General features: G+C 42.1%; 9 protein-coding genes across 9 annotated transcripts; 4 read left to right on the forward strand and 5 right to left on the reverse strand.

Moving 5' to 3' along the window:
* Positions 1–50: 50 nt before the first annotated feature.
* SS1G_08249 (predicted protein) lies at positions 51–239 on the reverse strand (the record flags this gene model as incomplete). The annotated part of the gene is made up of 1 exon (XM_001590459.1): positions 51–239. One exon carries the CDS (start codon positions 237–239, stop codon positions 51–53), a length of 189 nt encoding a protein of 62 aa, XP_001590509.1.
* Positions 240–628: 389 nt separating this feature from the next.
* SS1G_08250 (hypothetical protein) lies at positions 629–718 on the reverse strand (the record flags this gene model as incomplete). Its single annotated transcript, XM_001590460.1, has 1 exon — positions 629–718. One exon carries the CDS (start codon positions 716–718, stop codon positions 629–631), a length of 90 nt encoding a protein of 29 aa, XP_001590510.1.
* Positions 719–1,688: 970 nt separating this feature from the next.
* Positions 1,689–3,675, forward strand: SS1G_08251 (hypothetical protein; the record flags this gene model as incomplete). Its single annotated transcript, XM_001590461.1, has 4 exons — positions 1,689–2,926; positions 3,172–3,219; positions 3,428–3,482; positions 3,574–3,675. 4 exons carry the CDS (start codon positions 1,689–1,691, stop codon positions 3,673–3,675), a joined length of 1,443 nt encoding a protein of 480 aa, XP_001590511.1.
* Positions 3,676–4,602: 927 nt separating this feature from the next.
* SS1G_08252 (hypothetical protein) lies at positions 4,603–6,507 on the forward strand (the record flags this gene model as incomplete). Its single annotated transcript, XM_001590462.1, has 4 exons — positions 4,603–4,714; positions 4,766–5,152; positions 5,203–5,605; positions 5,667–6,507. 4 exons carry the CDS (start codon positions 4,603–4,605, stop codon positions 6,505–6,507), a joined length of 1,743 nt encoding a protein of 580 aa, XP_001590512.1.
* An 802-nt stretch (positions 6,508–7,309) lies between these two features.
* On the forward strand, positions 7,310–9,914 carry SS1G_08253 (hypothetical protein; the record flags this gene model as incomplete). Its single annotated transcript, XM_001590463.1, has 6 exons — positions 7,310–7,325; positions 7,899–7,987; positions 8,590–9,186; positions 9,237–9,406; positions 9,460–9,593; positions 9,649–9,914. 6 exons carry the CDS (start codon positions 7,310–7,312, stop codon positions 9,912–9,914), a joined length of 1,272 nt encoding a protein of 423 aa, XP_001590513.1.
* Positions 9,915–10,493: 579 nt separating this feature from the next.
* On the reverse strand, positions 10,494–11,065 carry SS1G_08254 (predicted protein; the record flags this gene model as incomplete). The annotated part of the gene is made up of 3 exons (XM_001590464.1): positions 10,494–10,497; positions 10,742–10,878; positions 11,027–11,065. The coding sequence occupies 3 exons, from the start codon at positions 11,063–11,065 to the stop codon at positions 10,494–10,496; spliced, it is 180 nt and encodes a 59-aa protein (XP_001590514.1).
* A 768-nt stretch (positions 11,066–11,833) lies between these two features.
* SS1G_08255 (hypothetical protein) lies at positions 11,834–12,070 on the reverse strand (the record flags this gene model as incomplete). Its single annotated transcript, XM_001590465.1, has 1 exon — positions 11,834–12,070. One exon carries the CDS (start codon positions 12,068–12,070, stop codon positions 11,834–11,836), a length of 237 nt encoding a protein of 78 aa, XP_001590515.1.
* A 526-nt stretch (positions 12,071–12,596) lies between these two features.
* SS1G_08256 (predicted protein) lies at positions 12,597–12,879 on the reverse strand (the record flags this gene model as incomplete). The annotated part of the gene is made up of 2 exons (XM_001590466.1): positions 12,597–12,672; positions 12,704–12,879. The coding sequence occupies 2 exons, from the start codon at positions 12,877–12,879 to the stop codon at positions 12,597–12,599; spliced, it is 252 nt and encodes an 83-aa protein (XP_001590516.1).
* Positions 12,880–13,980: 1,101 nt separating this feature from the next.
* SS1G_08257 (hypothetical protein) lies at positions 13,981–14,807 on the forward strand (the record flags this gene model as incomplete). Its single annotated transcript, XM_001590467.1, has 2 exons — positions 13,981–14,439; positions 14,517–14,807. The coding sequence occupies 2 exons, from the start codon at positions 13,981–13,983 to the stop codon at positions 14,805–14,807; spliced, it is 750 nt and encodes a 249-aa protein (XP_001590517.1).
* Between the last annotated feature and the right edge of the window lie 309 nt (positions 14,808–15,116).

Consider the following 15,116-nt stretch of genomic DNA (forward strand, 5'->3'; position numbering starts at 1 on the left):
AGTCTGCCTTACAAACATTCGTTCGTTTCGGGATCTGCAAGCTTTCTAATCTACAAGGTTCCTATACCCCAAGTAAGCACTTCTATTGGATGTTTATATAGACATGGGTAGGTAGAGGTTGGCATAATCTTTGAGGCAAACTTTGAAGGATGTACATTGGAGAGTTCTTGACCACTTGATGGAATCATACTATAAATTCTCCAGACATGAATGCCCACCCGCTTGGCTACTTTAGCCATCGAGGGGGTATACCATGTAGTTAGATCGAAATAAAGGAAAGCTTTGGGTATCTAGGGCAACTCTGCGACACAAATTCGACAGATTTAGTGTAGAAAAAGCTGTTACAAGCAGAGCGTCTTCCATTATCCTGTCAGCTGATTATACAAGATTCCAATTATGAGACACACACCTTATATCCCAAGCGACTCGTGATTTTTACCACCGGGAACGCTTTGAAAATTTCATGTTTGCTCTATTCTACAAGCCTCTACAAGCCGACAGAGCTTTTCACTTCCACCTTCCTGAGTGAGAGTGTGTGAGTACAAAACGGTCCCTGTGAATCGTTCGACTTTGAGGAGCCGGGGATGAAAAAAAAAGGGCGTGTCGATTATACTAGGGCCACGTCCTTTCAGCCACCTCCCAGGTATCGCTCAATATCATCACTCCTATAAAACATTTCCCTCAACTTCTCGCCCTTCCTTTTATCGTTTTCGTGCATTTTTCTAACCTTCCCAGCATCAAGCTTTTGTATTTTGACCTTCTTTATGATCTCCCCCTCCTTCGGCAGCACTACACCAATACCCAGCTTATCATCTTTTGGTCTGGTCTTGATTGGAAATTGGATACCTTGACCCGATGCACCAAGTCCAAGGCGAGAATCGGGATCCCAACCATATGACGAGAGATAAGTGAAGCCTTTTCTATTTCGGTCGACATGTGAAGGGGGGTGTGAATGGTTTAGACACATTTGATGTGCTAAAGAGGCCTCATGAGGTCGAGGTTTGGTAAAAGATGTGGGATTTGATATATCTGCTGAGTCGACTGCATCCTTAATAGCCTCTGGATCTGTGGATAGTGGTAGCTTACAAACTTTGCATACTTCCGAATCTCCTGGATGTATAGAATTCCCCGCTGGAGTAATTTCGCGGGCAGGTGAGTCTTTCGGAAGGACTAGGCTTAGATATAAATCGCTGATACTCTTCGCAGAGCTCGCAGATGGTGTAGATTGAATTGTGGATGATGACGATGATGGAACAAATTTAACGCGTTTTCTCTTAATACCAGCTCCGAAGACCATCTGATCTTGCAATGGGATTTCATAAGTATCTCCATCTGACATATTGTCCTTATAAGAGTGGTAAATTAGGGTTTTGTATTAGTTGTAGCAAAATTTCATGTCATCGATAGTTGTGAGCGTCGGGTAGGGCTGATAGCCACAATTAAGCTAATATAGCTTACGCCACAAGCGCCACAAAGCTTCGTCAGCCCCAATTTTTGTCAATCTGAACAAATATGGAATTTTGTATCTTGTTGTCTTCTTCTTCAGTTTACCACCATTCATTCGCCCTTAGACGATTTACTTGTACATTTTTTTTTCTTTGAGTGTGTTTTTTGCCTGTCGATCATAATGCAATACTGATCTACTCGCAACAACTTCACGAACAGCTCAATTCCTTAAGTCCACAGCTATGCCCGTAGATTTTGTCGCAAATGTAATATGGGGGAAGGTTACCTGGCTTCCTAGTCTTTGGACTGTGGCCAAGGTAGTGCCGGTTGTTTGCGTCATTGTCTTGGTGAAGCTTTTCTCTGCGGGAGCGAAAAATACATCGGAGAGGAAGATGCATGGGAAAGTGATTATGGTGACAGGAGGGACGTCTGGGATAGGCGCTGCAGCAGTTCTAGAACTAGCATCACGAGGAGCGCAGATAGTTCTCCTCACACGCCAATCTCCATCGGATATGTTCCTTGTCGACTATATCGAAGATTTGCGGGAAAGAACCGGGAACGAATTGATTTACGCTGAACAAGTCGATCTCTCATCTTTGTATAGCATTCGGAAATTTGCTACGAGATGGATCAACAATGCACCACCACGACGACTGGACATGATCGTACTATGCGCTGCCACACTTACTCCCCCGGGCAAACCTCGTGTTACAACAAAAGAGGGTATCGAAGAAACCTGGATGATTAATTACTTGGCAAATTTTCATCTTCTCAGTATTCTCAGTCCCGCAATTCGCGCTCAACCACCAGATCGGGATGTGCGAATTATATTTACAACCTGCTCATCTTATAATAAAAGTCCCACTGTCGGGGATGGTAGTGATGCAATAAAAAAGAAAGATTGGAACCCTTCAGCGGCATATGCCAGGAGCAAAATGGCATTGATGATATTTGGACAAGCCTTTCAGAAGCACCTGGAGTCATACAAACGACCCGATGAAGCGGTTATGAATGCACGAGTTATATTTGTGGACCCCGGATATTGTCGCACACCAGGTTTCAGAAGATGGTTCTCCCGGGGTACATTGTGGGGATTGGCATTATATGTCATGTTATGGCAAAATGTTTGGCTTCTATTGAAGAGCTCTCAAGGAGGTGCCCAGAGTATTTGCTACTCCGCTATGGAAGCAGCATTAGGAAGAGGGCCTGGTGGAAAACTCATCAAAGAGTGCAGAGAAATAGATTTTGCTACTTCTGATATCAAAGACGAAACTATTGCAAAGAAGTTATGGGAAGGTAGTGAGAATTTGATCGAGAGAGTTGAAAGAGAAGAAGCCGTTAGAAGAGCTTTAGAGAAGAAAGAGGAAGAGGCGGCTGAAAAGGCAAATGGAGCAAGTGAGAAACCCTCTGACAACTCCGGCACTATAGGAACAGCGCCCGAGAATTCTAAAGGAAAATCTAGAAGGCAACGCAAAGCGAAGTGAGAGAATGGGGAACGGAACAGCATATAGCATTGCGGCGGAGCCTTCAATATAATATTTTCGGATACCAGGCTCAATATATCATCTTTCTGTGAAGCTCGACTACCTTTATCCATGTTGTTTCCATGTTTTTTCCATGTTTTACATATATTCTGCAACCAGGCGAAATACGGCAACTATAACCTCAACATTTCAAATTAATGGACCATATTGATCATGCTAATTTATCACGGTAGCTAGATAGCCCACAGATCAGCGGACGTTCCTATGCATCATGTCAGGCACTTTCCAGGTATTTGTACTTCCTTGCATCTTCATGTTCAATGTCTACAATGAATAATCCCATGTTTAAGAATGCCAAAGTTTGTGCTTGTACGTTAATGGAGTATTGGTTTGATATGGTAGTGATCTGATGCTGGAACTGGCCTCCCTACAAAAATATCTTACAAGTTGGATATATTGGATGAGAATTACTTATTATATCATTTTACTCTGAGTAGGTATGATGGCATTGTTTCATTCAACGTGGGCGCGAGGCTTGCAAAGGTTTTCAAGGTAAGTCGAATGATGTATTTGCTTGATTTCGCAACGACATTTAATGCCCGGCTCGTGATTCGTGCCAAGCTAACATGCTGTGAAATGGCAGTTCATTGCAAAAGATACATGGGAGATTTTCGAACGGGTCCTCTACGACATGTATCCACAGACTCATGAAGACCATGTCACCTATTATCCACAGCGGAAGTAGGTGATAATGCGTGTCGTTCTCCGCTTCACAGCATCCTGACGCTCTGCGGTCAACAAAGCAGATGATATAGCTGATTCTCGATTAAAGGGTTCGTTCTGCAGGAATTAGGCCAGTAATTTTTGTGGTTCTGACGAATCAAAGCATGCTCTCACAGCACCTTCGCTAGCATTACCATTTCTCTTCGATCGTGTGGGTCCTACTTGGCAGCATTGCTTGCTTTCGGGAACATCTGCAGGATGATATCAGAGTCTTTGATGATTGAAAATCTTTGATAAATCATTGTGGGTCTTCGATAAGCTTAATTGTCTTGGACTTGTCCAAGTTGTTTACAAGTCAGGGGTGACTCTGAGGCTCCCGAAGAAACTCAAAGGCGAGATGTCGGACCTTAAAGATCGATGATACACAGTTGAATTCATTATAATTACAGTATCATTGTTCCCGGGTTTTTTTTCACAAAACCGCTAACATGACTCTGATGCTGATGTGTAGTCACATGACCACGGTAGATCAGATTCTTCATATGGATCGGCATTCAAAACTTCTAAAGGGGGGAGGGACCGCAATGCCACCGAGCTATCCGGAGACGGTACATACACTATCCTGCAGCAAGAACCACAATATCATAAGTTGAAGGAGCGCGGCACCTTTTCGAGGTCTGATATCATACTTCCAGTTTTTGCAACCACTTTCATTTGTTCATGTATGAATCTACCCATTTTTCTTGGACAACTAAGGTCCACCTAGGAGGAATTTCATCATAGCTATCAATGTTTTTTATGTTTTATGGACCTCTCCACATGCCGACTCGAGAAGGAAATGTACTCCCCGGACCCCATATAGTCCCTTTCTCCCATCTCATAAATGAAATTTTCATCAGAACAACTTGACAATCCCACACAAAAGTGTTTTCCTTTCCTTTACGCAAATATGGGCTTACTAAGTCATACGGGTTTCCTCGGGAACACAGTGCGAGGTAAGGCTCTTGAGAGTCTTGTCTGCGCAACTGCTGCAAGTGGTTTCTTACTCTTCGGATATGATCGTATGTATGCCATAGTCCATACCAGAAAGTCGAACTAATTGATGTGTTCAGAGGGTATCATGTCCGGAATCATCACAGAAGATAATTTCCTCACATACTTTCCCCAAATGGAACCACACAACAAATCCGGAGCAATTCAAGCTTTGGTTGTTGCCATCTACGAAATCGGTTGTTTACTCGGATCATTCTTTATTATTGGATTTGGTGATAGACTTGGAAGAAGAAGAGCTGTGTTATTGGGAACTGTTATCATGTTGATTGGTACTGCGATACAAGCTTCGAGTTTCGGGATGGCTCAATTGATAGTTGGAAGAATTGTTACGGGTGTGGGTAACGGAATGAATACTTCATCAATTCCCGTCTGGCAGAGTGAGATGGCTCCACCTAAGATTCGAGGATTCTTGGTTTTGTTCGAAGGTGCTTTGATCGCTGGAGGCAGTAAGCATTAATCATCCCTGCTCTCACAAACTTCATCTAACCAATCATAGTTATGTTATCGTACTGGCTCAACTATGGATTTTTCTTCATCACCCAATATGGTTCCTTCCAATGGCGCTTTCCGATCGCTTTCCAGGCATTCTTCGGAGCTGTCCTCCTTGTCGGCATCCTCGCATTACCGGAATCACCTAAATGGCTTCTCAAAAAAGATAAAGATGAGCACGCCATCGAAATTCTTTGCCGCCTACAAAAATGCGAGAAAGATGACCCACGTATCATGGAAGAAGTCAGAGAACTTAAGAGAGTTACCGCTATTACCAAAGGACAAAAGCTCACACTTAAGGAATTTTATGGAAATGGTCCTGAGATGAATAGATGGAGAGTTACTATTGCATATACTTCCCAACTTTTCCAACAGATTGGTGGTACCAATCTTGTTACATACTATGCGACGTAAGTTCTAACCTCCGCATCGTTCCCAAGCATTCGTGAATGTACTAATGCCGTATTGCAGAACTGTCTTCGAAGATTCCCTCGGTTTCTCTCCCTCCCTTGCCCGTCTCTTAACTGCTTGCTACGGAACTCTCTATCTCGCAGCCGCCATTCTCGCCCTGTTCATCGTCGACCGTTTTGGCCGTCGCAAAATGATGATTATCGGTGCTCTAGGCATGGGTCTTTCATCTATGGTCATCGGAGTCTGTCTTTCACAAACAACAGAAGAATATAAAGCTCCTGGCTACGTTGCCACCGCCTTTATCTTCATCTTCATTGCCTTCTTCGCATTAGGATGGTTAGGAATAACTTGGCTCTACCCAGCCGAGGTGACACCACTCCGAATCAGAGCTGAAGCAAACGGTCTCTCGACTTCATTCAACTGGATTGGTAATTATATTGTTGTTCAATTGGCTCCGATTATGATTTACAGCATCAGCTGGAAGACATATTTCGTATTCATGTGTATCAATCTTGCATTCGTACCGATTATTTGGTACACCTTCGTCGAGACAAAAGGATACCCACTTGAAAAACTCGACGAGATTTTCGAGGAAGCATACGAAAGAGGAGAAAATCCAGTCTGGACAGAAAGAAGAATTAGAAAAAATGCAAAAGCACTACTAAATGGTGGAAAGCACGCAGAAGAAGGTACTGCCAGCGGCACAGATATTGGGGACGAGGAAAAGCTCAGAAGAGAAAGCAGAAATGAGAACATTTTTGCGGATTCAGGACATCTGCATCATCATGTTCATGGTGAACACAGTGGAAGAACAAGTGGAGACGATACACTTATTGAGCAGAGAGAGAAGATGGAGGAGGAGATTGATAGAACAGATAGATTTCCTTTTGAGGGGAACTAATCTCCGGTGCTTTTTTGTCGGAAATGACTGTCGATCGCAGTTCATAAAATTGGGAAATGTTGGGCGCTTGGCGCTCATGTGTATAATATTTGGTGATGAGGGAAAGGTCTGCGTTTCTTTTTCCTATTTGGTTATGATATCCACGATACGATGTAATGAGGTTATATTCAGATGATATTGAGATGATTCATGTATTATTAAATGATGAAATGAATGGAATAAAATACATTTAAAAAGAAATTTCTCGGGTCAATGTCGAAACATGAGGAGAATCAAGTGGTTTTGAATATACTTGGTGTATGGGTCAAGAAAGCCATGCCTCAATCTCAATGTCAATCAATGAAGCTAACTTGATCCAAGCATATATAAAAACCAGAAAGCCGCCATGAAACACATGATGTGGTGATTCTTGCTCGGAGATAGCTGTCAGTAAACTGCCAATTCCAGCCCGAAAATGCTTCTGCGCTAGGTCATGAAGTTCATTATCTTTCTCTTTGAAGAAAAGATCACGGAAGGATATTGCGAGTAGTAAATGCATGATTAGAGGATCTTGCGCACTGAGACAAAGGTAGATTTGTTGAGTTGACATTTTGGGCTTTTAGTGGTGGATTTTGATGATAGTGTCTTTTCGTAGGTAGTGCTCTACAGCCCGTTTCTCTGATGGTGAGAGCTTCAATGAATTTGGATTACGCCGACTTAGAAAAGGAAGTGTGAAGCAACCCTTTGCGTAATAATTATCCTGAAACACAACATTATCTCACCCCACAAGGTCAAGTGACTTCAAGGGTTGGAAGGGCGAATGATGGCTATTGGTGTCGGTACGCTTGTTACTTAAAGGTACATCGTCGAATGTCTCAAGATTAAAGCAACATAGTTGGCGATCAGTCATTCAAAATCCTTCATCGCCGACAGCATAGAGCAATTGGTCCGGATCAACTGGAATTGAGAGCAGTAACGATTCAACGGTATTTGGAACTATCTGGATAGGAGCTAGTCGCTATCTCGCTTCTCAATGTTGTCTCTCCCTCTCTCTTTTAGAGGTAAAAGGCTAATAAGAACAATCTAATTCTAGACGATGGTACCTTTCAAATATCGGATGTTCTTCATCGCATCTCACTCGAGCACGTCTACAAGTCATATATCCTATCCTATAGCCAATTACACTACTGCCCCCAACAATAAAAGTCAACCCACCTGATCTAGACCTGAGGTCTCTCTTAGTTTATGTTATAGTCGAGTTTGTGTCTCGAAGTGGTCCAAAGTTCTAGGAGAATTCCAAGTCTATCCCTGTGGGGCCATTTACGCATAGATTTAGGACATTTTTGAGGCAAAATCAAGGCCATGATCGCCGAGGGCCGAGTTAGGCTGATAGATTGAAGTTCAGACGATAGCTGAATTGATTGGATATTATAGGTATCACAAGTCAAAAGTGTATCACCGACCGCTGGTCATCTCGATAAACCAATCAAAATGGGAACTCGTCAATCTTGATTTTACCCCGCGATATCAATCTTTTTGGATAGAAAATCAAAAGACCATGACAGCTTAGTTTCTGACAACCCACTCGTACATTGACATTTAATTTTCGGAGCTGTCAAAATTTGAACCTGTTGCCCATAGGAACGACCTTCATTCTCGCGATCCCCTTTCCGACTAATTTCATTCCTTCACTACCTAGTGAGCGACCCTTTGCTCCTCCCTTTTCTCCCATTCACACATCAGAATCAAAAATCAAGCAGTCTATCAGACGCAAAAGAACCATCACGGAAAATGGAGAGCATGGTTTCTAAAACTATCCGAGAAGCCATAGACGGCTATGAAGATAATTTGAAAGCAATTAATCAAAAGGTGACCTCTCTTCCATATACAACCTTGTACTCAAGCTTCTGGGCTGCAGCCTGCTCTGAGATCTCCGACTTGAATGATTGAATCTTTGATCGATACTTATATCGAATGTTCGAACTGTTTTTAAAGATTCAATAGTCAAAATGATTTCAATATTTAGAATTCCCTTATTGCTGGACTCCATTCAGGACTATTGCGCAGGCTCATATATACTTATCCGTATCTCACAATATTTAGATCCATGAAAATCCGGAACTCAGATTCAATGAAGTGAAAGCACACAATAACATCACATCTATGCTCAAGGAGCTCGGCTACTCTGTCACAACTAGCGCTTATAGTATTCCAACTGCTTTCCAAGCCGAGTATGGTAGCGGAGGTCGCCTTGTAGTATACAATGCGGAATATGATGCTCTACCTGACATTGGACACGCCTGTGGTCATAATCTAATTGCTACCGCCTCAATTGCATCGTTCTTGGGCCTTGCATCAGCATTGAAGAAACAAAATGTCCCAGGTCGAGTCAGACTCTTGGGAACACCAGCTGAAGAAGGTGGTGGAGGGAAATTGATGCTCATTGATGCAGGAGCTTACAAAGATGTTGATGCTTGCATGATGGTTCATCCGTCTATTAGGGATCCAAGTCAAGGCCATGTTGGTTCCGCATACCTCACCACGTTGGCAAGTCACAACTTTAAGATCCGTTATACAGGAAAGCCTTCACATGCTGCTATGGCACCTTGGGAGGGTATTAATGCACTTGATGCTGTTGTTCTTGCTTACAATGCTATCAGTGTCTTGAGACAGCAGATCAAACCTTATGAAAGAATCAATGTAAGTATGTCATACATGCTAAGTCACATAATTACTAATCATTTGAAAAGGGAGTGATTGAATCTGGTGGTACGAGGCCAAATATTATTACGGCCAGTGCAAGATTGGTCTATTACGTCCGAAGTGCCACTGTCAAAGAAACCTATGAGCTCAGAGACAGAGCTATCAAATGTTTTGAAGGAGCTGCTATCGCAACAGGTTGTACAGTTGAGTTTGAAGAGTACGTCTGCATTTTTCAGTTTCCACTTCTAAGTATATACTAACCTTACCCAGCATAAACACATACGCCGACCTACGATCCAACAAAAAAATCTGCAGTCAATACGCAGAAGCAATGTCTAATCTTCAGCACCCTGTTACATGTGACTTCAAACACATTTATAACGCACCTGGCTCAACCGATATGGGTAAGCTCCAGAGATTCAAAATACTGCCATTCGTCTTCTAATAATTTCACCACAGGCAATGTAAGCTACGAATGTCCCGGCTTTCACGGCATGTGCGGAATCTCCAATACAGCTGTTAACCACACGCCTGAATTCACACAGGCAGCCGCTACCAAAGAAGCTTATGATATTACTATTGTGACTGCTAAAGCCATGGCGATCGTCGGCTGGAATGTACTTACTGATGATGAGGTAGCGAAGAACGTAAGAGCGGACTTTGAAGAGGATAAGATTTTGAGAGAGAAGCCAAAGAGTGGTGTGGTTATAAGCGGTGCTTGTTAAGTTCGAAGTGGTTGTTTGATGGGTGTTTTAATAGGGTGGTTTGATGTGGCGAGGGAAGAGGAAGGTTTGGATATCGATTGGTTTCAGAATTGCAAAATTCGATACTTAGGAAATAGGATTCGGAAATAGGATTACATAGGTACATATGTCAATTTCAATCAGAATCTCCACTCAATGGATGATCTCAACTCGATCTATTTTTATACTCAATACCATACACCGAACTAAACAACATCATAAAATCAATCTAATTTTTCCCTCAAAATTTACTTTAAAAGACATCCTACCTTCACATGTCTCCCCAGCCTTTGATCACTTCATCGCATATCCACAAAATCAACATCAGTATTATATCCAACCATTTAGACGGATACTCTTTCATCATTCACCTCATATGACCTCAACTTCTCAAGTCTACTATATAGCAAAAACCCACAAACTCACCATCCCGTATCCTATTCCAAAACTTCGTAAATACCACTAATTCATCCTCATGATTCATCAATTCCTCTGTTTCTTCCACCACTCATCTACTTGCCTCCAAACTTGCTTAAAGAATAGGATTTATTATCTATTTATCTATCTAATATTGACATTGCTATTAGTATCTACATGCCCAATACAATTTCATGTATATCCATCTATACCTCGCCAAAATAACTAATTCATCCCTTTTCTCAATTTTTTAAATCCCCTCACTTTCTTTTCATCCTATCTCATCTACCCTCTATCCCCTATGCCCTACCTGTTCTCCTCAATCTCTCCATTCTTCATCCCCAACCCCCAACCTAAATAATCTAATCCCCATCATCATAACAAAAACCAACACACTAACACCCAACCCAAAACCATACACCACTCTTAATGCCTCCGCATAAGAATCTATCACTTGATCTCTATAATATTTTTCTATTCCTGCTATTGCTTGCACTGAACTGGGGAATGTACTGCTTCTACGACCGACCTATTTGTTTTGGTGGTTTGTTAGTTTGTGTCTGTGGGTAAGGATTTGACCTCGAGTTGAGGATATGCATGGTTATATTAAGAGAAGCAGGAGAACAGAAATAGAAAAAGAGAAAAAAACACACCACCTACCATCTCCATATCCGCACCCTATTCAAAATACCCCTCCCCCCCCCCCCCGAACCCATCATCAACAAATTCCGCACAATCAACCAACAAAGCGCCACCCCCAATTGCAAAACCTGTCCCAAACTCCTCCACAACATAAACTTCGTCGTAGCAATTCGTTCACTAACAAAACAGCTAATATACTCATAAAACCCACCTACATTTGAAATTATTGTCTCATACTGTTTAAAAGCAATAATAAATAGCACTAGCACAGCACATAATTATGCGCAATTTTGCAAGTACTAGTGGCGATTCGAATTCATGGATATGAGACTGATTTTTCCGATGATGATGTTAAGGGAGCTCGAGGTTCTGAGGAGAAAAGGGGGAGGAAAAGAGGAGTTCGAGATTGCGGGAAGTCTAAGTTAACTTTATCAGGATGCCGCTTAGGGTGCTGATGGTGCTGGTGATGAGGAGGGGATGAAGAGGCGGAGGCGGAGACTGGAGGATGCGAGGTATGAGAGGAACACGGTTTGAATGGAGAGGGGGATGTTGAAGCTAGAGGATTGTCTTACTTAGGATGCCGCTGAGGGCGTTGCTTATGATGAGGGAAGAGAGCGGGTTGTGGGATATGAGGGAGAAGGGCATGCGCATATGATGAACTGGGAGGCATGGTGTTCGGTTAGGATGAATAGGGGAGGAGGGTGGTGAGGCTCATACAGCTGAGGGTTAGGAGATGTGCCCAGGGATAAATATTTCCACTCAGATTCTATTAGTTGTTAGATTTACGTTGTATAATTTGAGGTACTTACGACAGGGAACTTGGTATCGCGAGAATAAAAAATTTAACAGTAGTCATAAGTAACAACGACCCCTTCCTTATAATCAAAAACACCCAAAGCCTCCCTCAAAGATTTCATCCCCCTCTTCAACCCCAAATCAAAAGGAAAACCCAAACACGAAACAATCAACCAAAAAATCAATCCCGGAACCTGGACATCAAATTTCCATCTCCATCCAAGATAATCCGCAATAACATCACCTAGTGCCGCACCCGAAGCAGCTCCTAATCCAAAAACCATATTCAGATATGATTAATAGGTACCTCTAATTTCGATAGGTATAAGATCACTTGAAATGATAGAGCCCAAAGACGTAACAACCCAGCACCGAATCCACAAACTACTCTCGCAGTAATGAAACTCTTCATATTTTGAGCAGGAGCACACCAAATATTTGAGAGTAAAACAAAAGCACAGAAAAGAGATAATTATAGACGTTTTCTCCCCATAGCATCGGACAAACAACCAAAGCCCGGTTGGAAACTGGTGGATGTACGTGAGGAGAAATGCCATCGATAACCATGATGCACTATTAGAAGAATGAAATGGTGAGGTATAATTGAATAACTCGAAACCATATATTGTAGATTCAAATGAAGATAAAGTATACATTAAAAGAACACCGCTTAGAATGAGCCAAAATCTCTTTACACTAACACCGCCTAGAAAGGGGGATTTAGATTCTTCATCCTCATTCTTTAATGGTTCTCGAATATTTCTAATAGGGCCAAGAGCTGATTTCCTTGTGCTCACACGATTGGTATTTCTAGATCCTAGGTTGGGATGATGATGGATTCGGGAATTTCGAAGTATAGATGATTTTTCCGGAGTGGTTTCGATACCTATAGCTGTAAATGATGTTGTTCTTGACACATCAGAAGGTCGAATTCATTAGTATCAATATCCGTTCCTGTTGAATCATCATCATTATCTACCACTACTTCCTCAATTATTGGTGTATCATTTCTGGTGGAAGATAGGAGTGGTGTATTCTCGATTGCGATACTTTTTGCGGTATTCTGGCCACCAGCTTGATGATTACTTCCCATAATATACCTGTATAAGACTACCGATAAACTTACTCACAAACAAACCAATTTAAAGAAATAGAACAATCAATATATATGAAGATATAAATAGACCAACATTTGGAACCCTCCAAGCGAGCTCGGAGTCGGCGCCGAATCGATCAATCAATCAATGAATTAGTCGATCAATCATTCTTTCGCAGACACTAACTGCTGCACCCCAAACCTTTCCAGTATAACTGCTGAAAAAAGACCTACCAACATTCATTCAATCACCGACACCATCAAATTATCAATTGACTAATAAGACGGAATGATGGTTTGGTCCTCCTTCATTTCCTCCAGAGGTTAGAGCAAATGGAAACATGGGATTGGATTTTCTTCGAGTGGGAGCAATGAGAAAGATTATCCAACATCCGATACAGGATTCTAGAACTTAACACAAAGTTCTCCATGCTATTTCATACAGGTAGTCCTTATGCTGAATAATAAATGCAAAACATGCAGACATCAGACATGCAGACAGACGCTGTGCACTCGATTACAAAAGAGTTCGTTCACCCGCCAACACCAAGCACCTGACACCTAAGCCCCTAAGCCCAATTAAGCGACACACAGCTTAGCGGTTGGGGTTCGTACAGTACAGCCGATTACCTACCCATTGAGCATCGGATGTATAGCTTTAGCAATCCAATTGGATTAGAAATCTATCAAGCTAAAGCGTCAGTTGAGCCCTTACATATGTAATCTTACATAAAGCACCAGCACCTACCTACCATTGATCATTGATAAGAAAAGCCGAGGCGAGACAAGTTCAAAGATAAGGAGAAGTTCGAGCTATGCTATGTATGCTATGCTAGCTATCACGGAGGATTATCGGACTTCATTCATATCAACAATCTAATCTATTAATCTATTTACCAAATAATAATTCAACAGTTTTTTTTGTACATATTCATACCTACCTTACCTAGGTATCATACAAGTTCTGAATATCTCTCGTTCCCATCTTTACTCTCATCTTTTATTTTAATTTCTCCTTTCATTTCTCAAACTACCTCGTCTTTCTTACACTCATCCCATCCCATCCTCATCTTTCCTCACCCATCAAAACCTAACACAATGTCCCAACCACTCCGCATCGCAATCCTCGAATGCGATACCCCCCTCCCAAACACCGACGCCAAATACAACGGATACGGCGGCGTATTTACCACGCTCCTCGAGCGCGGAGCTAGCACTCTCACACCACCGCTCCCGGTGTCCTCTCTCCAAATAAGTTCCTACGACGTTGTAACACTTCAGGAATATCCTAGCCCTTCATCCATTGACGCGATATTAATCAGTGGATCACGATTTACAGCCTTTGATTCCGAGCCGTGGATAGTGAAATTGGTCGAGTTTGTGAGAGGACTTTTGGAGCAGGGAAGAGTGAGGGTGGTAGGGATTTGTTTTGGACATCAGATTGTGGGGAGGGCGATGGGGGCGAAGGTTCAGAGGAATGAGAAGGGATGGGAACTTAGTGTTACTCCTGTAGAGTTGACGGGAAAGGGGAAGGAGATATTTGGTTTAGAGAGTTTGGTTTGTTTTCCTACATATTCTTGCTTGAGATGAATGAGCAAGAAATAAATAAAGAGTTGGGACTAATATTTCGACAGAATATATTTCAAATGCATAAAGATATGGTGTATGAATATCCCCAAGAGGTGGAACAATTAGCATATACGGAGAAATGTGCAACACAGGGAATGTATATTAAAGGGAGATTAATGACGGTGCAAGGACATCCCGAATTTACAAAGGAAATTGTGAGGGAAGTGTTGGAGGCAAGACATGCTTCGGGTATCTTTGACGATGCTACTTTTGAGGATGCAATGAGTAGGGTTGATAAGGTCCATGATGGTGTGAAAGTATCTCAAGCTTTCTTGAAATTCATCATGGAAGATTAGGTGGGTATTCTCCTCAAATTGAATATTTCTGCTAAATGAAAGCTTCCCGTGACATTCATGTGAATAGTATTTCCTAGTGTTACAACTGATCACACTACACAAAGAAAAGATAGAAACCCCCCTCTCTCCCCTTTTCAACCAAGACCATCAACAAAATCACCTAAATCTAGCAAGCCCACGTCCCCCCCCAAAAACAAATCCCCAGATCCAACCAGGCAATTTCCATTACACCATTACATGTTAGTATCCAACATCAAAAGCTACAAACTCTATTACACCAGAGACCAGAGACTAGAGTCTCCTCCGGTA

The sequence above is a fragment of the Sclerotinia sclerotiorum genome, genomic scaffold, assembly GCF_000146945.2.
Source record: "Sclerotinia sclerotiorum 1980 UF-70 scaffold_11 genomic scaffold, whole genome shotgun sequence".
In the NCBI taxonomy this organism is placed as follows: Eukaryota; Fungi; Ascomycota; class Leotiomycetes; order Helotiales; family Sclerotiniaceae; genus Sclerotinia; species Sclerotinia sclerotiorum.